This window comes from Xenopus tropicalis, chromosome 2 (genome assembly GCF_000004195.4).
Source record: "Xenopus tropicalis strain Nigerian chromosome 2, UCB_Xtro_10.0, whole genome shotgun sequence".
Classification (NCBI taxonomy): domain Eukaryota; kingdom Metazoa; phylum Chordata; class Amphibia; order Anura; family Pipidae; genus Xenopus; species Xenopus tropicalis.
Genome location: NC_030678.2, coordinates 13986833 through 14013947, shown reverse-complemented (window position 1 = coordinate 14013947; position 27115 = coordinate 13986833). Strand labels below are relative to the sequence as shown.

The 27115-nt window shown below is 43.8% G+C and overlaps 1 protein-coding gene across 2 annotated transcripts; it reads left to right on the top strand.

The window, feature by feature from the left end:
* Positions 1-1924: 1924 nt before the first annotated feature.
* On the top strand, positions 1925-25121 carry gart (phosphoribosylglycinamide formyltransferase, phosphoribosylglycinamide synthetase, phosphoribosylaminoimidazole synthetase). 2 transcript variants are annotated; one of them, XM_031896562.1, is made up of 23 exons: positions 1925-2040; positions 3538-3684; positions 10907-11002; positions 11086-11260; positions 11664-11775; positions 12657-12725; positions 13095-13220; positions 13464-13551; positions 13925-14010; positions 14245-14413; positions 15320-15551; positions 17630-17724; positions 18722-18831; positions 19885-20083; positions 20679-20930; positions 21186-21338; positions 21533-21736; positions 22107-22256; positions 22540-22670; positions 22789-22930; positions 23151-23266; positions 23373-23569; positions 23902-25121. In XM_031896562.1, coding segments are annotated over exons 2-23 (3048 nt in total). In that variant the 5' UTR covers positions 1925-2040; positions 3538-3539; the 3' UTR covers positions 23903-25121. The 2 variants fall into 2 exon arrangements, with proteins under 2 accessions (XP_031752422.1, XP_012813454.1); XM_012958000.3 differs by having other exon boundaries at positions 1925-2151.
* Positions 25122-27115: the final 1994 nt, after the last annotated feature.

The window sequence follows — 27115 nt, the reverse complement described above, 5'->3', positions numbered from 1 at the left end:
AACTGATCTAGGGGATGATGGTGTGTGGCATTCCTAAGGCATTTGGGCCATGCAGCGGTTTTTGGTGTTTTGACACCATTCCTGTGCAAAAAGGACTAGTAATGGTTTGGAATGTTCCCATTGATGTAGCGCAGGGTGTGATGTACTGAATGGCACATTGACCAAAAGGGGAAATAAATAAGCAAAAGACCATACAATGGCAAAGAAAAGAAATAAAGTCGTATGAGAATTAAAGGCTTATGACAACGACAGGGAATAGAAATAAGCAAGTGAATATGACTACTGCATATGCATCTAAAAAAATGGATACAGAGTATGAGCTACATATGCATTTAGGCATAGGGAATATCAATGCATATAGTGTGTATGGTATGTATGCGTCTGGATGCTTGTGCAAATGTATATGGATTGTTTGTGTTGTTTTGTAAACATTCTGTGCTCTCTCATTTTAGGGGCATTTATGGGGGGGGGGTATTACGTTTAGGTAGGAAAACTATGTATTGTTTTTTTCCGGAGAACCCAAGCTTTCCAAATCCAGAATACAGCATACTTTAGATTCTAAAGCCATAAATCCTGGAACATTAGGTTTTCCCCAGGAAACCATATATTTTTGAAAAGTCAGAAAAGCAGAAAAAGCAAAAAAAAAAAAAAAAAAAAAAAACTACTAACTTTAGTAAAATGTGTAGTGTGTGTGTAAGTGCATGTATACATGTGTAAAGAAAGGGCACTGTTTCTGCATGCAGGAGGGTCCCAGGATGGCAGAGCCTATGCAGCAGGGTCCCAGGATGGCAGAGCCTATGCAGGAGGGTCCCAGGATGGCAGAGCCTATGCAGGAGGGTCCCAGGATGGCAGAGCCTATGCAGGAGGGTCCCAGGATGGCAGAGCCTATGCAGGAGGGTCCCAGGATGGCAGAGCCTATGCAGGAGGGTCCCAGGATGGCAGAGCCTATGCAGCAGGGTCCCAGGATGGCAGAGCCTATGCAGCAGGGTCCCAGGATGGCAGAGCCTATGCAGGAGGGTCCCAGGATGGCAGAGCCTATGCAGGAGGGTCCCAGGATGGCAGAGCCTATGCAGGAGGGTCCCAGGATGGCAGAGCCTATGCAGGAGGGTCCCAGGATGGCAGAGCCTATGCAGGAGGGTCCCAGGATGGCAGAGCCTATGCAGCAGGGTCCCAGGATGGCAGAGCCTATGCAGGAGGGTCCCAGGATGGCAGAGCCTATGCAGGAGGGTCCCAGGATGGCAGAGCCTATGCAGCAGGAAGTGAGTGGGTGGGCAGTGGATGTCAGTTCCTTTGACAATCAGGTAAGTGGGTGCACCCTTGGCTCGTTGCCTAGGGGGTTGGGGGCCCATACAACTTGCTGCATGGTGGAAAAGTAAGCCCTTTAATGCAAAGCATGTAGGCACTTTGTGCTTGGGACTTGCAACATTTTTCTGCCAGCATGAGTACCCACAATGAAACACATACCTTGGAGGCACACACAGACTGACCCAACCTACCCCCCTCATTGCCCTAACCTCACCCCCAAAGACACAAACATACCTTGGGGTGACACATGCTGCCTCACTTTCCCACAGTCAAGTATACAACCTATACAACTAGGGACACAAACACTGCAAGGCATACACATACCTAAGGTACATAAATAATGCCTTACTTACACACCTCCCCCCCCCATCAATAACTATACACCTCACCTGCTGCCACAACCCATTCAAATTTGATAGATAGGTCTAGTTTCCCTACACACTGCTCTGGAGCCAAATACAACCCCCAGACATAACCCTAGCCCAGCTCATCTCACCACACACTGTACCCCCCACATTGAGACATTTAAATACTGATGCCCCCCTCTGATTTATACAGCCATTTGAAGAAGGCGCCGAATGATACGTATGGAGACGTCACTACGTCTTCACGTTTTGTGACGTCAGCTAGCGGCTACGTTGTGGTTTCAGTCGCTACAGAACTAGAAGTTTGATTGCGCTGAGGTAGAAGAGTGTGTGGGAGCGGTCAGCCGGCCAGCAGAGGGCGCCGCTCCGTGTATGTAGGCCGGGGCTGCTGGGCAAGGGATTGGGTTGTTTCAGTCGCCACAGAACACACGTGTGTGCCGCATTTATACGGATCTGATTGCGGGAGGCTCCCGGGTACCAGGTAGGGCTCCGGGGGAGGAACAGCAGGGAAACTAATACACTTAATGCAGTCACATAACTCTATCTATATGAAGGCAGAGCTTGCCATGTACCCACTGCCCAGTTCCTGATTAGAACACGTTAAGTGTATTTGGTTAGACTCGCAGGGGATATTGGGAGTTGTAGTCTATCTGTAGAGCAGCTGCGTCTTACAGCCCTTGTTTCTATAGACTCAATTAGATTGTAATTCTTTATTCTTTGTATTACATTGAATACCATATAGGGATTGGGGTTTAAGCTTGCTAGCATCGTTATAATAATAATGTGGCAGATAGTTGGTGTTTAAGCCAGCAAGGTATAACAGGCCCAGGGCGTGTAGATGTTCTTTGGCAGCAGAATAAAGTGAAATTCCGGTTCCCTCAGGGTGCCTGGGTGCTTGGGTGCCTGGGTGCTGTGCCATTTCCATCACTACACAAGGTTTCCCCAGCAGAGTAATGAAGTAATGTTACTAGCTGCTCCTAGGGGGTATTTGCTGTACCCCTGATCCAAAGAAACCCCAGGGGCACTAACTGCACTTACACTGAACCAAACCCCAAATAACTGGGGGGGCAATATGTTAGTTACCCCCTGTGTGACTAATCACTGACGCCCCTCTCTGGCCAGGCCTCATGTATTTTAAAGGGATGTATGTATGTATATCTTTATTTATAAAGTGCTACTTATATACGCAGCGCTGTACAGTAGGATACATTAATACAAACGGGGGGTTATTAAGATAATAGATAAATACAAAGTATTACAATAAACACAAATAAAAGATACAGTTGCAATAAGATAAGAGTCAAAGACACAAGAGGATGGAGGTCCCTGCCCCGTAGAGCTTACAATCTATATGGGAGGGTAACTTACAGACACAAATAGGCAAATGTAAGTGCTGTAGGTCACAGTGGGTGACACTACAATATAAGTGCCAGTTCCCAGATCAGGTGCTGGGCGAGTGCTCCAAAAGAGAGTCTTTAAGATAGGTCAACTTTACGTAATCTTTTAGTTTGGTGCAGACATGGACGAAATTTGCAAATAATCTTTTGTGGTTTTTGAATGATCTTGCTTTTTGTTAATTTATGTGGATGCTAGGGTCCAATTAATCCTAGCAACCAGTCAGTGGTTCGAATGAGAGACTGGAATGGGAGAGAACTGAATAGAAAGATGAAAAATAGTAACAATAACATTGTAGCCTCACAGAGCAATTTCCTTTTAGCGGCTGGAGGGGTGGTTCCCCCATGCCAGCCTCAAACACTTGGAGTTCTGCTTATGACGGATGTGTGGATAATATTTTTTCTTTCTATATAATGTGATACAAGCACCTCGTATTTATCCATGTTAATGATTTGTGCCCCTGTTCTCACAGACATGGCAGAAACAGTCCTAGTGATTGGCAGCGGGGGCAGGGAACATGCTTTGGCTTGGAAGCTGGCACAGTCGGTCCATGTGAAACAAGTGCTCGTGGCACCGGGGAATGCTGGCACTGTGGGACACGGCAAGATCTCCAACACAGGTGAGTGGGAATATAGAGAATCTCTAGGAACAGTAACAACAAAAAAAAATCTAAATATATTAAAGAAATTAAACTATAATGTACAGTTGACCTGCACTGGTAAAAGTTGTGTGTTTGCTTCTGAAACACTACTAGAGTTTAAATAAAAACCCTGGTGTGTAGCCATGTGGGCAGCCATTCAAAAGCAGAAATGGCATAGGTTATATATCATCTAACGGATAAAGCCTGTAGGATACAATTGTGTTTTATCTGTTATCTGCTATATAACCTATGCCTTTTCCTCATTTTTTCCAGCTTGAATGGCTGCCCCCTGGCTACAGAGCAGCTTATTTATATAACCTATAGTAGGGTTCCTGAAGCAAACACCCCAGTTGTACCAGTGCAGGAATGGCTGCCCCCGGGGCTACACAGCGGGGTATTTATATAAACTATAGTAGGGTTCCTGAAGCAAACACCCCAGTTGTACCAGTGCAGGAATGGCTGCCCCCGGGGCTACACAGCGGGGTATTTATATAAACTATAGTAGGGTTTCTGTAGCAAACACCCCAGTTGTACCAGTGCAGGAATGGCTGCCCCCGGGGCTACACAGCAGGGTATTTATATAAACTATAGTAGGGTTTCTGTAGCAAACACCCCAGCTGTACCAGTGCAGGAATGGCTGCCCCTGGGGCTACACAGCGGGGTATTTATATAAACTATAGTAGGGTTTCTGTAGCAAACACCCCAGCTGTACCAGTGCAGGAATGGCTGCCCCCGGGGCTACACAGCGGGGTATTTATATAAACTATAGTAGGGTTTCTGTAGCAAACACCCCAGCTGTACCAGTGCAGGAATGGCTGCCCCCGGGGCTACACAGCGGGGTATTTATATAACTATAGTAGGGTTTCTGTAGCAAACACCCCAGCTGTACCAGTGCAGGAATGGCTGCCCCCCGGGGCTACACAGCAGGGTATTTACATAAACTATAGTAGGGTTCCTGTAGCAAACACCCCAGCTGTACCAGTGCAGGAATGGCTGCCCCCGGGGCTACACAGTGGGGTATTTATATAAACTATAGTAGGGTTCCTGTAGCAAACACCCCAGATGTACCAGTGCAGGAACGGCTGCCCCCGGGGCTACACAGCGGGGTATTTATATAAACTATAGTAGGGTTCCTGTAGCAAACACCCCAGCTGTACCAGTGCAGGAATGGCTGCTCTCGGGGCTACAGAGCAGGGTATTTATATAAACTATAGTAGGGTTTCTGTAGCAAACACCCCAGCTGTACCAGTGCAGGAATGGCTGCCCCCGGGGCTACACAGCAGTGTATCTATATAAACTATAGTAGGGTTTCTGTAGCAAACACCCCAGTTGTACCAGTGCAGGAATGGCTGCCCCCGGGGCTACACAGCGGGGTATTTATATAAACTATAGTAGGGTTTCTGTAGCAAACACCCCAGCTGTACCAGTGCAGGAATGGCTGCCCCCGGGGCTACACAGCGGGGTATTTATATAAACTATAGTAGGGTTTCTGTAGCAAACACCCCAGCTGTACCAGTGCAGGAATGGCTGCCCCCGGGGCTACACAGCGGGTTATTTATATAAACTATAGTAGGGTTTCTGTAGCAAACACCCCAGCTGTACCAGTGCAGGAATGGCTGCCCCCGGGGCTACACAGCGGGGTATTTATATAAACTATAGTAGGGTTCCTGAAGCAAACACCACAGTTGTACCAGTGCAGGAATGGCTGCCCTCGGGGCTACAGAGCAGCTTATCAATATAAACTGTAGTAGGGTTCCTGAAGCAAACACCCCAGTTGTACCAGTGCAGGGCAACAGTACATTATATTGTACCCTTTCATGTTTTGGTGTTACTGTTCCTTTAAAGCACCCCCGTTGCATCACTAGCTCCGCCTACTTGGCAGATGCTGGGTTGTTGGGAATTGTAGTTCATGAACATCTGGTGACATATACATGTTTCTTTGCACTTTTAACTATATGATTAAATGACAAGCTCTTCTATAATGCTAAGTTGATGGACAGGGAGAAATATTACTCATTCTTCTTGTACTGGGGTTGTTGGTTACAGTTCTGGAAGTAAAACCAGTTCTGAACCAACACAATGGGGGGGAATTCTCAAAAGTGCTGATATTGAGACAAAATAAAAGTGGAGATAGATTTGTCGGATTTTCCACCTAATTCACAAATCTCTATCTCCACTTTTGTGAATTTGTCTTTAAAACAGACCGTTTTCAGATTTTATCGTTTTCCATTTTTTTATGAATTTGCTCTTAGTAAATCTGTCGTTGCCATCAAACCCAGTCCCACAGCTACAGGAGCCTTGGAATAAGGATTTTACCAGCAGGATTTTGCATTTCATTTGCTATTTGTCATTTCATCATCATTTTTTTCAGGACAAGCTGGGCTTTCTAATGTTTTCTTTATTTCTGTGCAGTTCCACTTCTGTAACAAGATGTAAGGGTCTAAATACCGTCTTCTCTAGCCCCTACTCATTACTGGGCAGCAGCAATCCGGCCCACACACCAACATGCCCGGCGAAAAGGGGCCCAACAGGACTAGGGCCCACTGGGTTTTTATCCAGTGCCCTGTTGGGCCAGTCCAACCCTGTACCCCAATATCCCAGTTTGGGTGCCAGTGTGCATGTACTGTTTGCTGATCACCATGTGGCTGCTGGGAACAGAAGGGACACAGCTAAAGGTGGGGGCCAATGCTGTCTCTGTAGTTCTGGACATGCTATGGGGGCTGCTAAAACTAAAAATTTGCCTGGCAGACTTTACTTTTCCTCTAAATAAAAATGTATACAATATACTCGCTCAAAATGTTATTCATTCATTAAGCTAAAACTAGCATAATCATGCAAATGTGAGGTAAAAACTTTTTATATATAAAATATAAATTAAACTTTTTTTTTAATCAGTGTTTTACTTGTTTATAAAATAAACAACCTATACAACAATGAATGGAACCTGACCACTTTATTGTTCCTTTTGTATAGACACAAGGGCAATTCAATGCTCAGAGTTCATTAGTAATCAGTTTAGATACATGAGTCTGCTTGGGAATCAGTGTAGTCTGAACATACTCAATTCTGGGGTTGTTCTCTAGACAAAACGGCTAAATGGTTAGTGTACCCCCTACTGAACTATATAGTGGCTGAAGAGTTACTGATAATGCATAGAAGAAGGGGGGGAATCTCCTGTACCAGATACCAGCAGGGGATAACAGATAGTGCTCACAGGATATCTCCTGTATTACATACCAGCTGGGAACTATTATTATACGGCTCAGAGAATATCTCCATTACTCTCCTATCAGCTCCCCAGTGTAGATTCTGTTCTATGATTATTTCCATATATCCTAATGAAATTCCCAAAAATAACCCTAAAATGCACTTGCTGATTTTGGCGGCCATTATAATCCCCATTGTCCCTGTGCTGTAGCTCAGCTCACTTATCAATCGGCTTCTTATTGCCAGTGATAAGAAACGTATTTTTTCCCATGACAGTTGCTTTCAGCTGCCATAGACGGCACGATTCCACTCACCGTGACAGGGGCAAGCAGGCATGCTTATGGTGGGAAGTTTGATAGTTGTTACGGGTATGGGATCCATTATCCGGAAACTCATTCTCCAGAAAGTTCCAAATTACCTGAAGGCTATCTCCCATAGACTCCATTATAAGCAAATAATTCTAATTTTTTTTAAATAATTTCCTTTTTCTCTGTATCAATAAAACAGTGAGTTTGTACTTGACACCAACTAAGATATCATTAATCCATATTGGAGGCAAAATAATCCTATTGGGTTTCATTAATGTTTAAATTATTTTTAGTTGACTCAAGGTATGGAGATCCAAATTACAGAAAGACCCCTTATCTGGAAAACACCAGGTCCTGAGCATTCTGGATAACAGGTCCCATACCTGTATCATAAATTGTGAGCTGCCCTTGAAAGTGCAAAAAAAGAGGATTTGTGGGGAAATGGAAATGTAGTCAGTGAAAAAGTCATAACTACAACCGCAGCAGCCCATTTCTGGGCCAAGCGGTCACCGGGACATAGGGAGGTTAAGTGACTTCTGTCCAGTGGTCACAAGGGCGTAACCTGTGGTGAGACATATTTCTAGCTATGGGGGGATTAGAACTACTGGCTGGCTGGCTTAAGGCGGGTGTCTTGACCACTCGGCTACGCTTGCTCCTCCCGCTTGTAGGATGTTTCTTTCGTCCTCTTGTCAGCGTCATATTGGCGGTTGGCCTATCCTAACCGACTGAATGAAACATTCAGGGTTAAAGCCTGCCCCTTGCACCAACACCTATATAACTAGGGGGATGAATCCTCCATTTATCAACATTCTCTGAGAAAGCTGATAAGTGAGCCTCAATGTCTTTAACTTTAGGGTTACAAAAGATGCTGAATAATGTAGTTAGCTTAAGGGTCATATTGAGATCTCTGGGTGAAAATGCTGCTCAGTTTTCCACGTGCCATCATGCAAAAAGAATAAAGCATTATGTTTAATTAGCACAGTATGAGCTAGTGTAGTATAGTATAACTGGGGGAGGGAAGATATGGCCATGCTAAGTAATTCAAGGTGGCACTCTAAAAAGGAGGTCTTCTAATATATTTGTAAAGGACGTGTCAACCCCGACAAATAATTTTTGCTTAATAAAAGAAAACATAATTCCAAGCAACTTTCCAATGTGAATTTATTAAAAATGATTAGTGCTTTAAAAGTTATTTGGAAATGTAATTGCTATAGTAAGCAGCGTTGGAAATCAGTGTAGTCTGCAACATACTCAATACTGGGCCCGTTGTCTAGACAAAACAGCTAAATGGTTAGTGTACCCCCCTGCTGAACTATATACTGGCTGAAGAGTTACTGATAATGCATAGAAGTAGGCTGAATCTCCTGTACCATATACCAGCAGGGGATAACAGATAGTGCTCACAGCTGTAATCTCCTGTATTCTATACCAGCTGGGCACTATTATACGGCTCAGAGAATATCTCCATTACTCTCCTATCAGCTCCCCAGTGTAAATTCTTTCCATATATCCTAATCAAATTCCCAAAATTGGGACTGGATTTAATGGCACTGACAGATTTACCAAGAGCCAAAGGCAAATTCATAAAAATATGTCGGTAAAATGACTGAAAAATCTGAAAACTGTCTGTTTAAAAGACAAATTCCCAAAAGTGGAGACATAGGTTTGTGAATTAGGTGGTAAATCCAACAAATCTATCTCCACTTTTATTTTGTCTTAATATCATCACTTTTGTGAATTCCCCCCAATGAGTAGTAAGAGCCCTAGTACAGAAAGAAATTAAGGTTGCCTTGCCATCCTGCAAGAAACAGGCCTGGCCGCACTACTGATCATGACTCCTATTTCTAATGGAGACTTTAATGTCACTGGTATAAATAGCCTTGTGGTTAGGAAGTAACTTGGGCAGGGTTTGCCCCTCTGGTAACGACATTATTTTATATTTCTTTATTCTGAAGCACTCGGCAGGTGCAAACTAACTGCTTATTGGTTACTGGAAATTTTACCCATGTTACTGCATAATACCTAATCGTTAGTTGCTGGATATAGATGTAAAATCTGTTTCTGTTTACTGTAATAGTAATTAGCCCCCTGATTATGATAAAGATTATATAGGGTACCAATAGGAGCAGACCAACGTTTTTGGCTGGGGCTGCATGTTGAGTGCTCCGTGCAGCTGTAATTATTGCCTGCAGTCATGATGCATTTAGTATTTGGTGGCATTGCTTTCCAAATCCTCACCAGAACTGCTGGTATTTATTTATTCATTCATTCAGTTTCCCTACATGCAGCAGAACTGGACATGGAGTCCCACTAAACACTGGCACGGGGCAAGCAGAAGTAAAGCGGCTGAGCTCTTTTTGTTGCCCTGACTGTAGCCATTTGTAGCATTATGGATGTCAAATGCAACCTCTGCCTAAAGCTGGCTGATCTTGTTTAGCAAGGTTTCAAAACGAGCAGATCTTTTTCCTGATGTGGGCAATATCGGGCTTAATTGGATCATAATGACAGAGATACAGGCCATAGGGGAGAGGACAAAGTTAATGAGCCAATGTGTTCCTCAGTCCAGTGGAAAAATTAACCTGCCCGATTGTTGGCCAGATATCAGTTAGTTAGTCCCAACTGTAGGGCCCCATAAAAGGGCAGATAACTTTATAGTTAGCTTGGGAGGAGAGCCCTTCAGATCACACCAAGGGCCCCTTAAAGTCACACTTCTGGCGGGCCTTGGACACCCCAGTCCAACCCTGCTGTCTGATTAGACAGCTCAGTAATTGTATCCCTGTTCATCCATTTGCAATGATAATACTATTAATAACCATAATATTTATCATGTGCCACATATTCCACAGGAGAGTGTTTATACATCAAACATAAATACAAATTCTGATCATGTGGAGAGCACCTAATTTTAGGTTAGTTAATTGTAGCTGGAAACCGAACGCAGATGTGTTTTCTTTTGAATTAGAAATTCCATAAGAACAATGACTTTATCTGTAGTGAGCTTTTGCTCTCACTCACACCCTTAGTCCTCCTACTGCCACTTCCTTAGTAATATTCACCAATTACCGTGCATCCTCATTGGCAATTGGGTCCATGTCAGGAGCCCGAAGTGCTGATCACAAGTTCATTCATAAGTTGTCTTGTGACACCAGTTCCGACTGCACCGACATTTATAATGTGCAGCCCTAAGCAGAGCTTTCTATGGGGAGGGGGCAGGAAGGATGGGTGCTGAGGGATAGCAAGTAGTACCTATTTGATAAGCTATTAGTGCAACTGGAGACAACTTTTGTTGAATGGCTGTTACCCCAATGTTTCTATATATCTGTAACCTTGTTATGGGCTAAGGGGGCCCAGCCTGAAGGCCAGTTAGAGGGAGATTTGGGGTGAGTGCTTATTTGTGCCCTGGGTACCCCTGGAACTATAGCAGGGTGACTGTTACCCCAATGTTTCTATATATCTGTAACCTTGTTATGGGCTAAGGGGGCCCAGCCTGAAGGCCAGTTAGGGGGAGATTTGGGGTGAGTGCCCTGCCTAGAGGGGACAGTTAGTTCTGTTGCATTAGAGATTAAAGTGACTTTGTTCATATTGCCGTATGTTCAGACAGGAGTCGGTTCTCAATCAGTGGGCATCATGTTAAAATAACTTGCTGATTGCGGAGCTTTCTGATTCTTTTTTCTCTTCCGTTACAGCTGCCCCAGTCAGTGACCATGCCAAGCTCGCCCAGTTCTGCAAAGATAACCATGTTGGCCTAGTGGTTGTTGGTCCAGAAGCTCCTCTTGCAGCAGGTAAATTACATGCCCAAATTATCACCTTCACCCTTCGGAGAGTAATTTAAGCCTTCATCCCCTTTGTTTCTCTCTCTCCCCAGGGATTATCGATGATTTGACTGCAGCCGGAGTGAGGTGTTTCGGTCCTACAGCCAAGGCGGCACAGCTTGAGGCCAGTAAGAGTTTTTCCAAAGAATTTATGGACCGACACAACATCCCAACTGCCCGCTGGAAATCATTCACTGACCCCAAGGAAGCCTGCAGCTTTATTATGAGGTACATTATGGATAACTGTGTTCTGTGAGGGTGCCCAAACTGTTCAGAGCATAGCATGTATATAATAAGTTTCAAATTACTGCTAATAATGGTAAGCTTGGTGCCTTTGCAAAACTGTGTGTTTGTGCTTGGGTCATGGATGTGTATTGGAAGCCATTCCTCATCTATAAAGAGAAGATGTGAGCAGATTTTGCCTACTGGGCCATAGCATGCAAAAGGCAATGGCTGCTCAGTTTTTTCCTTCATACAGTCAGAAGGGGCTTTTGTTCTATTAAATTAAAAAGGAACCAGGTTTCTCACTATGAAACTAAGGCCATCAACTATTGTCTGCTCCTAAAGTGGTCTAGCTTCTAATCTACACACTTCTGATGTATTTAATACATCTCATATCTTGTCTTTGTAGTGCTGATTTCCCTGCATTGGTAGTCAAAGCGAGTGGCTTGGCAGCGGGCAAGGGAGTGATTGTGGCCAGCAGTAAGGAAGAGGCTTGCAAAGCTGTGAATGAGATCATGCAGGTGAGTTATATAATAGGCCAATGGGAATATGGCCTGTACCCATTGGACCTGCAACTCGCAACATTCCAAAAACGCCATTGGAACGATGTGGGATTGGACTTCAGTAATTTTAAGTTAACTTGTAGCATGTTATAGAATGGCCAATTCTAAGCAACTTTTTATTTGCTCTTCAGTATTTTTTTTTTTTTTTTTATAGTTTTTAAATTATTTGCCGCCTTCTTCCAACTCATTGCAGCTTTCAAATGACCCCAGCAGCCAAAAACTATTGCTCTGTGAGGCTACAGTGTTATTGTTAATCTTTATAACTAATTTTTATATCCAGGCCCCTTCCTATTTATATACCAATCTCTCATTTAGACCGCTCCCTGGTTACTAAGGTAATTTGAACTCAAGCAACCAGATAGCCGCCTAAACTTCAAACTGGAGAGCTGCTAAACAAAAAGTGAAATAATTAAACTAAAAATAATAAAGAAATGAAGGCCAATTGAAAATTGTCTCAGAATTTTACTCTCTACATCATACTCAAAGGGGAACAACTATTGGTCACTATTCTAAGGCCAATCACTGGTGCCAGCATTGGTGATATTGTGAAGGTCACAGCCTGCTGGGAATTTTCTATGTCCTAGTCACTGCAGTTTTGTACTTTACAATGTATTTTTGTAAACTAGATAAGATAATGAATATGGAACAACAGCACCACATGTTGTTCAGTTTGGTAAAGTTGGCAGAAAATTAAGTTAGCCAGCAGAGGAGAGTGTGAAAATACAGTTTGTTAGTCAGATCTAAGCAGAGTAAAAGCACAATCGAGAGATGGTGACACATGCTGTTCAATAAATGTGCAATTGCCCATAAACCCAATTCCTTTGTATTCTCCATCACAGGACAAGGCATTTGGAGAAGCTGGAGACACAGTGGTTGTGGAAGAGCTGCTGGAAGGGGAAGAAGTCTCTGTAGGTTGATGGTTTTTGTCATTTGTGCTGATATGTATTCTGTTTAGGTTGTTTTTTCTGCACTTTTCACTTATCAGCTAATGAAAAAGGCAGCTTCCATTTATGCCCCAGCCAGGGCTTCTCTTATATTATTGTTGTTTAAATATGCACTGGGTTACGGCAATGTGAGGGCAGTTGGTAAAAGAGAACTATGATAGGTCTGTAGAGTTTAGCTCTGCAGGCTGTGCCTGTGCCTTATAATTATATTAAATATGTATAAGAATGCCACCCTGCACTGCTTAGAATTATATGTTCTTTCATTATGCAATATAGTTCCCTCCGTCTTTTATACTTTTCTTGATACAATGGGATATTGTTTTTCTTTTGCAGTGTTTGTGTTTCACAGATGGAGTCACAGTTGCTCCAATGCCACCAGCTCAAGATCATAAAAGACTGTTGGATGGTGACCTTGGCCCTAACACGGGTGGAATGGGAGCCTATTGTCCAGCTCCGCAGGTAAGTGGTAAATGATGTTATACTCATTGGTCAGTTTGTTGTTCTGTCCAGCCCTCAAAGAGGAAATAAGCACTCATCCCAGTTTTCCTTAAGGCTCTACTTATAGGACTTAATATCCTACTGCAGGCTGAGGCCTCGTCCTGTATTGGATCCCACCATGGAGGCTAGCCCCACAGTTTGGGACCCACAAACGCCTTTCTCTGCTTACACCAATACCGTACAACAAGAATATTTATCTTTTAGATTACAAAAGATTTTCTGGAGAAAATCCAAGACACTGTCTTGTTGAAAACCGTTAATGGAATCCGTCAGGATGGTGCACCGTATGTCGGTAAGTGTTTGTGCAACTGAAATAGTGCCATGAGTTGCAATTGGCTGTCATGGAGTTTATAAAGAAATGCTGATTGCTTGTTAAGTAGGCAGTGCTTATATGTACATTTTCTGCAAAATGAATTGGCCAACGATTATATATAACATCAACAGGTTTTTCCTGTTTAAATGCATACTGCTTCCCTTGACAATAAGATATTATTAGCCCTTGGTATAAATGGGAACTCATTTGTTGACAATCTGGAAGTGATAGTGAAAGTGTGATAGGAAACAAGTAGTTACACACAGATGATATCCCTTATTATCCTTACAGTATAATACAATTGCCAGTTTGCAAGCAGTATGACAGCACTGGGATTATTTATTCTTTCCAGGTGTGCTCTATGCCGGCCTGATGCTCACTATGGATGGCCCCAAGGTACTTGAGTTTAACTGCAGATTTGGAGACCCAGAATGCCAGGTAATTATTAAACAGTTCTATTTCTTTTAAGTATTTACAATGTGTACAATCAGGAGAGCCTATCCAGCCTCTCCTTGCTGGTCTCTCAATATATATGGAAGCCAGATCCTTAACCCCCCTCCATCCATTACCCACTGTGCTCTCTGATAAGGAGCCTCTTCCTGTGTTCCTGTTTCTTGCCAGTATTACTTTATTCATGTTCTAATTTTTTCTTTTTTTTCTTTTTTAATTCAGGTGATTCTCCCACTCCTACAGAGTGACCTTTATGATGTTATTGTGGCCACTATTGATGGCAAACTGGCCAGTTGTATGCCAGTGTGGCTAGAAAACCACGCAGCTGTTACAGTTGTTATGGCCAGTGGAGGCTATCCCTCTAACTATGCCAAGGGGTTGGAGATCACTGGTGAGTCTTAGATAAGTGTCGTCTGTCAGCTCTGGGCTGGGATACAAAATAGGCCAATGCATTTTAAGTACACAGAGGCCCAAACAGCCCCCCCACAGGCCCATTAAATAGTGAGTGTCTATGGCATCTTACAGCAGCCCCTCTGGCGTTTGCCAGAACCCACAGATTGGCAGTCAGGGCCTGACTCTTATTGTAACTAATAAAAAGCCATTACAACATTTATTATGTTCCATTCTGAACTGAGCTGTAGATACTAATTATCTAATCAGATACTGACTGTGCATGTTATTGTAACAACCCTATAAGCGCATTAGAAGGTGCAAAAGATAATTTAGGGTTGCTCCTTATGCTCCATAGAACGCATGTTAAACAGTGATTGGTGAAGAAGGTACAGTACTTGGCAATGCTGGGAATCTATTCAGCCCCCTGCTACCTCTTTTTCCCTGTCTTGTCTTGTACCATAGGGGAAGGCTGTGACCTACCAGAGAGCATTTTGGTGCTGCACTCTGTCCCCGTCATATGTATTAAAAGGCAGTAAGTTTTCCCAGGAGCAGTAGCCAATAAGATGTTTGCTTTTAAATAGGTGACCAGTAAATACTTCCTGTAGATTGGTTTCTTTGGGATGCTGCTCCTGGGCAAACTTGGTGCCTTTTATTACATAACCCCTGCATATCCTTCTCTCTTTCTGGGGTTACAAAATAAAAGGCACTAAGTTTGCCCAGGAGCAGTAACCCACAGCAACCAATCAACTGGTCACCTGTTTAAAAGCAAACATACTTTTGGTTGCTATGGCTTATTGCTCCTGTGCAAACGTAGTCCCTTTTATCACCTGTGGGGGTTAAGGTCCGGTTCTAAACATTACAATTTCTTTGGAAATTAGATGAATAATCTGTGTATTTCCTGCAGGGTTCCAAAAGGCTGGAGAGCTGGGTCTGGAAGTGTTCCATGCAGGCACCGCCCTCAAGGATGGAAAAGTGGTGACCAGTGGAGGGAGAGTTCTAACTGTCACATCAATCAAGAAGGATCTTGTATCGGCTCTAGACCAGGCTAACAAGGGGGTGGCAGCGATACAGTTTCAAGGAGCTGTGTATAGAAAGGACATTGGCTTCCGGGCTATTGCTTACCTTAATCAATCCAGGTGTGTATCGGAACACTTGATCTGAGGACTGTCTGTAGCATGAACTGTGTAGCCTTTGGGTCTGAAATACAACTGGACCAGGTTAAATAGAATGAATTAAAGCACACAGAACCCACCAAGCCCATAAACCAAGTACAGGTATGGGACCTGTTATGCAGAATGCTGTCAAACTGGAGTTTTCTGGATAAAGAATATTTTTGTAATATGGATCCCCATACCTTAAATATATTAAAAATGATTGCAACATTAAATTAACCCAATAGGATTGTTTTAATTTATAAGTTGGAAGTTGGAGAAAGGAATAATTAGAATTATTTGCCATCTCTCTGGTGCTTTCTGGATAACAGGCTTCTGGATAATGGATCCCATACCTATACATACACTTTCTACTCTCTTACATTTCTTAATTGTACAAATTTAGCTTTCATGTTGCAGTAAGCTGTAGGTTATGTTAACCCCAATATGAGACAAAATAACAATAGTTAAAATCCTAATAGAGGACGTCTTTTTATAAAACCCCATTAGATAAATGGCACTATGTCCTGATTGTATGGGTTACTTATCTAATGCACGTCGTGGTATTTGTGTTTTTGGATAAATGATGACAATCCATAATCAGGCCAAAAGTAATTTCCTTATTGTTGTGACTGGCTCCTATATTTACTGTGCTGATAAATGTCCCATAATTGTTTTATTTTGTCTCCTGTTACTGGAACTGTGTGTGATTTGCTGTAACCTTGAGTCATTCAGTCTCAGCAACTCTCGTGTCTGTTACATATTTTCACCCTGCTGTGTATAAGACGATTTCTTTGTAACCAAAAAAAAATTGATTTGCTAAAAAAATGTGTAATGTGTCTTAATTTCAATTAAAGGTCAATATCTTGAAAGCCTTTTAGGAGCAGTTAGTCGCGCATGATAGCAGAGATCTATTGCGGGCAACTAACTTGCTCCGTGGGTTATTACTCTTTAATGGGGGGATTTGTCATAGTCGGGAAACACACAGTACCAGTCAGCTGTAGAACTAGTGATTTGGCTGGGCCAGTGGTGTAAATGACAGTTTCTGCCCCCCCCACCCCCAACTCTGCATTGTGTTACCACATTACCTGCCCAACTGCCCCTTTCCCGCTAATGCAAGTTTCAGCAACACTGGCACAGGCAGTTCCCTTACTGGGAACCCCTTTTTTCCCAGGCCTCCCCACACACACACACTCAATGGAGTCTGCTGGTGCCAGGTGAAGCCACTGAACAGGACTGTTTTGCTTCTCTTTATTCCCTGCCCTAGAATTGGTCATATTTCAGTCAATTCCCATCTCTAGTGGTTGCCGTCAAGCTGTAACAAGACTATGCAATAATAGGGGTAAAGTTAGGTCCAGCAGCATTTACTAACCAATCAGATGTATGCTTTCAAAGAGCAAACCAGTTAATGTTACTTGCCATTAGGTTTCTTGGGGTTACTAGAACTTAGAGACTTGCTTACATGTCCTTTACTAGGTATGTGATCTTGGTAGGTCTCAAGCATAGTAGGAAGGTCTGAATTCCTTGAATCCTTCATATCACTCACCTGCTTGTGTAATCTCTACCCCCAAGTGCCAGCAATGATTATATAGAGTACTATTCCCCTGTGTTTATAACATGGAAGATGTGTCATACCAGGCCCAGTACTGCAAATGTAATTCCTCACCAATAAATAGGGGTGACAAAGTCATGTGTAGGTAGTTGCTTGGTCACTGCTGTAGGGATGTAGCTATAGGATTTCTGCATGTTTTCTTCCCAGTCGACTTTGGGGTTCAGCACTGGGCTGCAAATGTACCCCTTGCTAATCGCAGGTTCTGCTTCAGACTTTGTAGAGCAGTGATCTGCCTTTTAGGTCACATTATATCTAAATCACATTCTATCTCTAATATGATCTATGCATATCAGATATGGGAGTTCCCCTGCTTTACTTCACATTAAATAACTCTGATATAGAGATCTAGAAATCTTTTTATTTTCCATTTCAGAACACTGCATCAGTCTTATTCATGGGGTGGGTTCACAGCACCCTCATTCTTACAATGCTCCCCTCTTTATCCTGCCAGGTCCCTGACATACAAGGATAGTGGTGTGGATATAGAAGCTGGTAACAGTTTAGTGAAAGCAATTAAACCATTGGCTGCAGCCACTGCCAGACCAGGTAAGTCTCCTAATTATTGGTGTCCTGCCTTGGTCATAGTAGGTGGGTAATCACTCACTGCTGGAGAACATTTCATAACTGTAACTATGGGATCCATATAAAAAAAAGTTATGTTGTTTTTCCTCCCTAAAGATGCCCATACATCTCCCGATATCCCCCACCTACGGGTGGGCGATATCGGGAGAATCCAGGCTAATTAGAACGACGTGCATAGGCAAAGTTGGTTCGGTGACCGCATCAACAAGCCAATGCGGTCCCCGATCCGACTAGATTTTTTAACCTGCCTGATTGATATCTGCCCGATTTCAGGCCAGATTTCGGTCGGGCAGGCCCGTCAGTAGTTCCCATACACGGGCCGATTAGCTGCCGAATCAGTCTAATAAGGGACCGATATCGGCAGCTAGAATCGATCCGTGTATAGGGACCTTTATTCTGTTACATTGCTCGGAAGGCATCAATGGAATGGTACATGTATTAATCAATGACCTTGTAGGAGTCATCCAACATTGTTAGCTGAAAAAAACTTTACTTTAGCTACTAATACCCAACCCTCGCCTGATCTGCTTGTGGGCTAAACCCTGCCCAAGGGTCAGTCAGATAAAAGTGGTTGGGGAGAAATCATGTTTTGTATTATCTGTACTGGAGTTTACTTATGATCACGTTGTGCTTTAGCGAAGGCTGCAAACTGAGTCTGGAACTGATGCAAGGGTCAGGTTTTGGTGTCCTAATTGAAGGCCCTTGGGTTAGTTGCCTAACCCTGCCTATTTGGTTCAAGCTTTTAGTATTTGGTCTGCAGCTTTTGAGCTCTGCCCCTTCTATGTGTTACAGTGTATGTAATGCCCTGCACAAAGGCATATATCCCTGTTTCAACACCAAATATATCCTGACAACACCAAATGCTCTGTGTGTGTGAAGATGGCAATGCTTTGCCAGGGGGATATTTTTTTAGTAATATGTGCTGTGCTTGGGTAACTGTTACAATATGTCCGCCTGGCAGGATGCAACGCAGAACTCGGAGGGTTTGCTGGCCTGTTTGATCTGAAGGCTGCTGGGTACGTTGATCCTATCTTGGTTTCTGGGACTGATGGCGTTGGCACAAAACTGAAGGTAAGGCCAGATTTACATGTGCACCTCCAGAAATAAAATCTAGTGAATAAGCTAGAAATAAAGTTGGTGCTTCTGGGAAAAGTCTCCATATTGCAGGCCAGTCACTGGGGCTAAATGATATAACCTCGCCTGTAATATCCTGCTTCTTATACAGAGTAAGGTGACCTTGTCCCAAAGCCATAGCAGTTTCATAGCCTTGTCTGGTCCCTGGTGCTGCATTACATAGAGAGGGCTACATGCTGGTCAGTTCTTACACTTAGACCAAGGTCTTAATGAGATCATCTGGGCACACAGGCCCTGTGAACTGGTGCTGAAGGAGCTGCAGGTTATACATTATAAAAACCTATTGCCAGATCTGTCAATTTCTGTGTGAATGCCAGTTGGGTGGCAGTTTTGAAAGCATTGCTGGATCATCGCAGTCAGTGTATGGCCAAACTAGGAGATTAATACTTTCATTTTTAACTATCCCTTTGCACTCTTGTTATTAAGATGTAAATATATAAATATTCCCCTCTTGCTTTGGTTCCACCCAAGTTTTTATAAGGGTGCTAAAGGCTCAGTGTAGGCTTCTGTTCACTGCTACCTGTCTGGCCACAATGTTCCTTATCACCCTCCTTTGCCCTCCCATTGTGTTATAATCTTCATACGTTTATAATATTCTACAGGCATAGCTGCAGTTTGCTATCAGTCTGTTCATAGCAAACCTATTCCCTATGCTAAGCAATGCTTTGGGATAACTGCACAGTTTGTATGTATGGCTCTACCTGAGAGTGCAGGCAACTATGGAGCTTCTGGGAACCTGGGCCTTCCTGTGCTTGTGTGCTCCATTAATTCCCATTAAACACCCATTAGAAAACCTTGCAGATGGGTTTATCATTGATGGAAGGCAAGCTCAGCCCAGTCTTCATGAGTTCATGTGAAATAATATAGTCATATATTATCATATAGTGTCCTATTTAATATCTGGGTGACTGTGTATTAATAGATTAGATTTTCCCATAGTTCAAAAACAAATCTCTCCCATGATCTGATTTTTAGTCTCATTTTTGGCAGATTGCACAGGCCTGCAATAAGCACGACACCATTGGGCAGGACCTGGTAGCCATGTGTGTCAATGATATTCTGGCGCAGGGGGCAGAGCCGCTGTTTTTCCTGGATTATTTCGCATGTGGGTCCCTAGATGTGGCAGTGGCTCAATCTGTCGTTTCTGGAATAGCCGCAGCGTGCAAAAAGGCTGGTTGCGCCCTCCTAGGTAAGGGGAACGCCACCCAAAAACAACTTAAGCTTTTTGAAAAGTAAACATGATTTCAAGCAACTTTGCAATATAAATCAATTAAAATATGCAGCTTTTTCATGATGTTTAATGTAATAATATGGTTTGTAGCAGTTTCCTAAGCCCCGCCCCCTGTTCCCCTGCTGATCTGGCTGGCTACTTTGTGACTCAAATAAAATGTAACAGTAGTCGCCTGCCTTCAGCCTGCCTTCAGCCTGCATCCTCCCAATCCCACAATTCCCTGCTGCACACGTGAAGTCAATAAGGAAAGGAACATCACAGTGCAATGCATTGTGGGTTATGTAGTTCCTGCATGCTGTCTGTAAGCTGTGGAGAATTTTGTTACAATTTGTAACATCAATGTTTTAGTCCCTCCTCCCCTGCCAGGATTTAAAATGATGCAGAAAGAGAAGAACTGTTTTGCAGCTGGATTTCAGCATATACAAATGGTATTTGTTCATACTTTTTGAAGGAACATATTACAGTGATGGGTATATTAGGCAAAAAAGATTGTTATGAATTCTAAATCTGTTTTCCGGTTTTATATTTATCTCTCTGCTTGTGTACATGGCAGGGGGTGAAACGGCTGAGATGCCGGGAATGTATTCTCCAGGAGAGTATGACCTAGCTGGGTTCGCTGTGGGGGCCGTGGAAAGAGGCCGGATGCTCCCCCAGTTGGACTCGATACAAGCCGGCGACTTGGTTATAGGAATTGCCTCCTCTGGAGTTCACAGCAATGGCTTCAGCCTTGTGAGGAAGGTTCTAGAGAAGTCATCCCTAGATTTCTCCCACCCAGCACCAGCAGGCTGTGGCGAGCAGACTCTCGGTAAGAGCCCTAATGCCAGCACGTTACAAGGGGACTTGTTGTGTTGGTTGTGTTCCTCTTCTATAGGAAGTAAGCCCCGTGCCTTTATATTAATGGGTAATGTTCTCTGTGCCTTGGGTAGGAGGGTCCCTCCTTAATCAGACTCTATAGCTACAAGGTATTCCCTGCGCATATTTGCTGTGTTTTATTGGTCCCCATCTATGTGCCTCCATTGTGCCGCAGTCCATATGATCTTACCTCTCGCCTCCCTTTCAGGAGAGACTCTGCTCACTCCAACAAAAATTTACAGTAAGACGCTCCTAGCTGTGCTGAAATCCGGGAGCGTGAAGGCCTATGCGCATATCACTGGAGGAGGCCTACTGGAAAATATCCCTCGTGTCCTTCCATCATCCGTTGGGGTCTCACTGGGTAAGGAACGACAATACTGCTACCACTTAATGACGATAATCAGTCAGTTTTATTCAGTGGCAAATATTAGGCACCATATTGAGATTGTAGATTATCATCATTATTATTACAGATATTTGCTTGTCATAAAGCACCTTCTAGAACCTGGTAAGAAAAATTGGTTCAAAGTGATTCAGTTGCTCCTTGCCTTTCAGATGCAAGTTGTTGGAAGATTCCAGGGATCTTCTCCTGGCTGCAGAAAGAGGGAAACCTGTCAGAGGAAGAAATGACCCGGACATTCAACTGTGGGATAGGTGCAGTCCTAATAGTGGGGAAACAATTGGCCAGACAGGTCCTGAGAGATGTGCAGAGAGAAGAGGAGGCCTGGATCATCGGAGCAGTGATCCCACGTGCCAAAGGTATGTTATCAAGTTCAGCATGAACACCAAGGGGCATATTTATTATAGTGTGTAAGCCAGAATCACCAGCGATGTTGCCAATAGCAACCAATTAGCAATTAGAATTAAATGGTCACCTACATGCTAGAAAACAAAAGGAATGATCTAATTGGTTGCTATGGGCAGGGCAGTGATGTTGGCTTACGTTCTATAATAAATATGCCTCCTAGAATGTCACTTAGAGCATAGGGAAGCTGGTATAGGTATAGAAGGCTAAGTATTTCCAGTCTTTATAATATCCCTTTGCCCCTTCTTCTTTGTCTATTGTATAGCGCTGTGTGACACTTTAAGTACACAAACACATAACTGAATATCCCTTGCCTTGTGAAAGACTCTTGCAGTGTTGAAATCAAAAACCTAACGGAGGCTTTTACCAGAACCGACTCTGAGGTGAAGCATTATGTGCCGGAACAGCCCTCCAGCCTGCAGGGGGCAGCAAACAAAGACAAAGTGCGAGTGGCTGTCCTCATCTCTGGGACAGGTAGGAATTATTTCCTGTATGAAAGTGGGAGGATTTTAGCCTGGGCTTTAGCAGGGAGTTAGCAACAGATCAAGAAAGGCCTTTATAGAGACCTTAAAAGACCTGCAACAGGAATATTCTTTAGTTCTTAGTGTCTCCTTTTTATTAGAATCTAGATTTACATTGGGATGCTTCAGTAGGATAGTTTCTTATGCAATAATGGGTTATATGTAGTAATATGGCCACTGTGACCCAGGAACATAGAGCAACGAGTCAATTAACGCTAATGCTCCTTGTTTAAAAGGGACGAATATGGAGGCCTTAATAGCAAGCACTAAGTCACCAAATAGTGCAGCTTACATAGCCCTCGTCATCTCCAACAAAGCCGGGGCCGGGGGACTGAAGAAAGCAGAGAGCGCCGGGATCCCTACGGTGGTAAGTTGTGCTGCTGCTCATTGCATTAGTGATTCTAAAGGGGAAATTATTTTTTGAAATAACTTCACAGGGTAGCGGCTTTACCTACAAATAATTTGATATTTGCTTCTTGTTCCAGGTCTTAGACCACAAACAGTACTGCAACCGCATTGAGTTTGACAACGCCGTTGATAAAGTCCTTCAGGAGTATTCCATTCAGTTTGTCTGCCTGGCGGGATTCATGAGAATTTTATCCGGACCCTTTGTCAGAAAGTGGGAGGGTAGGTTTAATAAAGAAATACATTTATCCTGCGAGTACAGGGGAATGTTATAATGTGCTCCGTTTACTCCGTGTGGGAAACCATAGCAGTTAGATGGTGCTCGTGTTACCCAGTTATTATTATTGGTATTATTATTATTATGTACCAGTTGCAGCTGTTATAAAGCTTTAAAAAAAATCATTGTGTAATGGTTTAACCCTTTTTTTTTTTTTCCCTGTAGGGAAGATTCTAAATGTCCACCCATCTTTGCTGCCCTCGTTTAAAGGAGCCAACGCACATAAGCTGGTACTGGAAGCCGGTGTGAGGCTCACAGGATGCACAGTTCACTTTGTAGCTGTAAGTGTCCATCTTTTGCTTCCCCAAGTGGGTGTCGGGATAACGCCATGACAGTATGTGCTCCATATTGTGCTTCTGTACTCTCATTCAAGCTTGTATTTTGCAGGAGGAAGTAGATGCTGGGGCTATAGTCTTCCAGGAGGCTGTTCCCGTAGAGCTGGGTGACACAGAGGAGAGCTTGTCAGAAAGGGTTAAGAAGGCAGAACACAGAGCCTTCCCGGCAGCACTGCAGCTCGTGGCTAGTGGTGCAGTTAAACTAGGACCGGATGGCAAGCTGAGCTGGAGTATACCAAATAGATGCTGGTAAGAGATCCTACAGACCTTCCATATTGACTTGTATGGTAGGAAGTTACCAACTTTAAAAGACATTCCTTTTGCATACGTTTCTTCACTTGCTTTGTTTTTGGCACTTTAGAGGAGCCCTTCACCCCCCCCCCCCCCCATGCTTGATTGCAGAATCACCTGCTTATTGACTAGTCCTTCAGTATGGATTCTCTCTACTGGGTAACTTGCCCTAGGACCCTCTTAGGGCTGCTCTGCATTTCCATGTATATACCATTTCTGCCTCCTTCAGTTCATTATATATAGAAAATGTTCCCCAGTATTCACTTATCCTCTCTGCTTTTTTCCCACAGAGCTTTATCAGTGCCCGAGGTTTATGTGTGAACTGACAATCTTCAACTGCTGTAAAAACCCTTTTGTGTTCAAGAACCTGATGTTCAAGATGGCTGCCTGCTAAGAAGATGATGTTTTGTGCTGTTTCTGAGCCTGCCTAACAGACCTATCCGCTATATGCTGAGTGCTATGCTGTTGCCGAGTAGGCTCCCTGAGTCTGTATGCATACATTAGAGAATAGCATTTAGGTGGTATGGCCCATACACGCAGTCAGTCTTTTGCCAGGTACCTGTAGGGGCAGTTTTCCCCATTTGGCTCATTCAATACACATTCCAATACTTTCAGATATTTTACTTGTTTGACTACATGTACATTGACTTTGTTCCTGTTGATAAGTTGAGTTTATTATTCATTTATTTCCCCCTTTTATCGTCTTATTCCAGTCTTATTGCCTACATGGAAGTGCCTTCTGCATACGGACTCAGCAGTGCAGCAGCACAATGTTAGTGAGGCTTTGGTGGAAAGTCTTAATAGAGGCAAGCAATGTAGCAACACCACCTATATGTATGCATGTAAAAATACGGATAACAAAGAAGTAGGTGAAGCCCTAGGTCAATCATGGGGGTTATAAAATTTTGTGGGGGCCACATTCAGTTTTGATCCTCCAGGAGGACAGCCCTGGGCTAAGGGAAATAAATGAGATATAACTACTATCAGCATAGCCCCAATTCATAAATATATATTCTTTACCATGGCAATTACACTACTTAACATATGCAAAAGTCTCAGTAAAGGCTCCCAGTTTAACTAAAGCTGAACATACACTGTAATTTGTCAAGGAGCCAAACAACTAAATCAACCCAGTGCATTGGTGGCCATATTGGCTACAGTTCTGCTCATTTGATTAAACCACAGGGCCAAGTTGGGATGGAGCTGAGACCCTCTGTGTTACACTTTGTCCTGTGACATAAAGGACAACATAAAATTCCATACAGTCATCAGTAATTTGCACTCCCTTGTTACCAAGTCCATAAATCTCCATGAATCAAAATCCCTGCCTGCTCCCCTTTAGTATCTAAAGTATCTATTGGCTTTCATAAAGCTTAGGTTATTTCCGGAATGTTCTTGCATCTCTTCATCCTTTGTTCCAGAATTTCTTGATCCTAATGTTGCATTCAGTCTGTTACCTGTTCCAACCATGGCAGTTTTTTCACAATAAACGGTTCTCTTTAGTAAACGAGCCAATGTGCTTGCTCTTATTTCAGGCTACATTTGATGTTGTCGGGTTAGTGGGCCTTTAGGCCGAGATGTCAGTGATAGTGACTGAGGCTCCAGAGAAGATGTTATTTCTTCCGTTCTAAGGAAAAGGGATGTGGCTTTGTGATTGCGGCTGTTTAATAAACGTTTGAGTTTGTGACCTTACTGCAGTTAAAGGATAAGTAAACTTTAAAAACAAGTTGAAGTAAAATTGATGAATTTTTAAATTCCAAGATATTAAGAGTTAAAGTGATACTGACACGAAAAAACTACTTTTTAAAATATGAATATACATAGGTCATGTCAAAGTTTGGGGACCCTGGTGTTAATACTGTGAGAATGGCAGCAGGTTGGATTTCCCCATTTAGAGTCAATAGGTAAAATCTGATTGGCTGTTGGTGGCTCCACCCACTTACAAAAATACAAAAAACCTTAAATGCGTAGTCACCCAGTGTCTGACTATGCAAAGTTTGGGAAGCCTGGCAACAAACCAATAAAAATCAATAGGTGAAATCTGATTGATTGTTGATGGCACCGCCCACTTTTCAAAAGTAAAATTGCAGTCCCCTAGTGACCAACTGAAAAGTTTGGGGACCGTGGTGTTAACTTAAAGCTGAACCACTACTTAAGTTATTTAGCTCCACAAGGTGCAGGAAGGGTTAAAGAATTGGGCTTATGTTGCCATGTGTGTATGTAGCCCAGTCTCACCATTGGGTTCCATGTGGCCCCAGTACAACACTGAATACCCCGTTGGGTTCATACACTAAGGAGGGCATTTACAAACAGTTGGATTTTTTTTCTGATTTTTTAGCGCCGAAAAAAGGTCTTGGATTTTTCCAGACTTATTATGCGTCCAAACGGCTACTTTTCCGAATCAGCTCAATCCTGCCGAGATCATGTAGCGTTAGTGGCAGATGCCCCTTCCCTGCAGGATCCTTCTTTTGCCTCCCACGGATTCCAGTCTTTTTATGGGTTGGTCTGAGCGGCTCCATGTCTATGGAGATTGGAATCCTTATAGTTATATTGGCGATTGTATAGGTATTAGGGGAAAGGCAGAAGGGGCAGCTGCCTAGGGCACAACGACGGGGGGGGGGAGCCTCTCCTTCCTACTCCTAGTCCGCGCTCCATTGTCATTGACCCGCCGCTTGTCATTACGGGGTGGGGGCAATGACCCATCACATCGCACCCCCCCAAACTGCACTTGCGCCAAAGCACACACGAGGGGGGAGAAGGTGCAGGGCGAGGTGGTCGAGCGGCTTGCCTAGGGCGCCCGGTTGGCTTGGCTCGCCCCTGGGTGTCATGCAATTATGGGACCGGTTTTTATAGAGAGGCTTTACCCCATGATAATTAGAGCTGCGTATGAAGGGGCAGTTGCCAGTGACAGGCCTGAATCTCTATGTAATGCTGCTGATTGGGGTTCTGAGCCCCAGAGAAATGTGAGACATGTCAGTCTGAGATGTGATTCTCCACAGGATATGGAAAGGGATCTCACTATATACAGGAAAGTATATGTAAGTACTGGGGATTCTGTTACAGGGCCCAGTTCCAAGTTCTAGATAATAAACCCACTTTCTACCCCAACAGGACCCCCAGCCAGGGTCGGACTGGGGGGGTGCAGGCCCCGCTCCCCCCAAGGTACCTCTGCCAGATGCATCTCCTGCAGGGTCCCTTGCCGCGCACCCCCAATATCCCCCCACAGGGGCCCCTGCCCGACATCCTCCCCTGAATGCACATATGTGAAACGCGTCAGGGGAGGACTTCGGCAGCCAGGGAAAGCAGCAACAGGGTCGGGTGTGGGCCGCTGGGGCCCACTGGGTATTTTCCCGGTGTCCTGGTGCCTCCAGTACCTGCCTGACGCCCCCCAAGCGTGTGTAAATTAATCTTACTTTTAGTGCATCAGGGGAGGGAGACCGGGGGCCCAGGGGGGGTGCCGGCAGGGATCGGGTCTGGGCCGGTGCGATTCACCAGGGCCGGGGT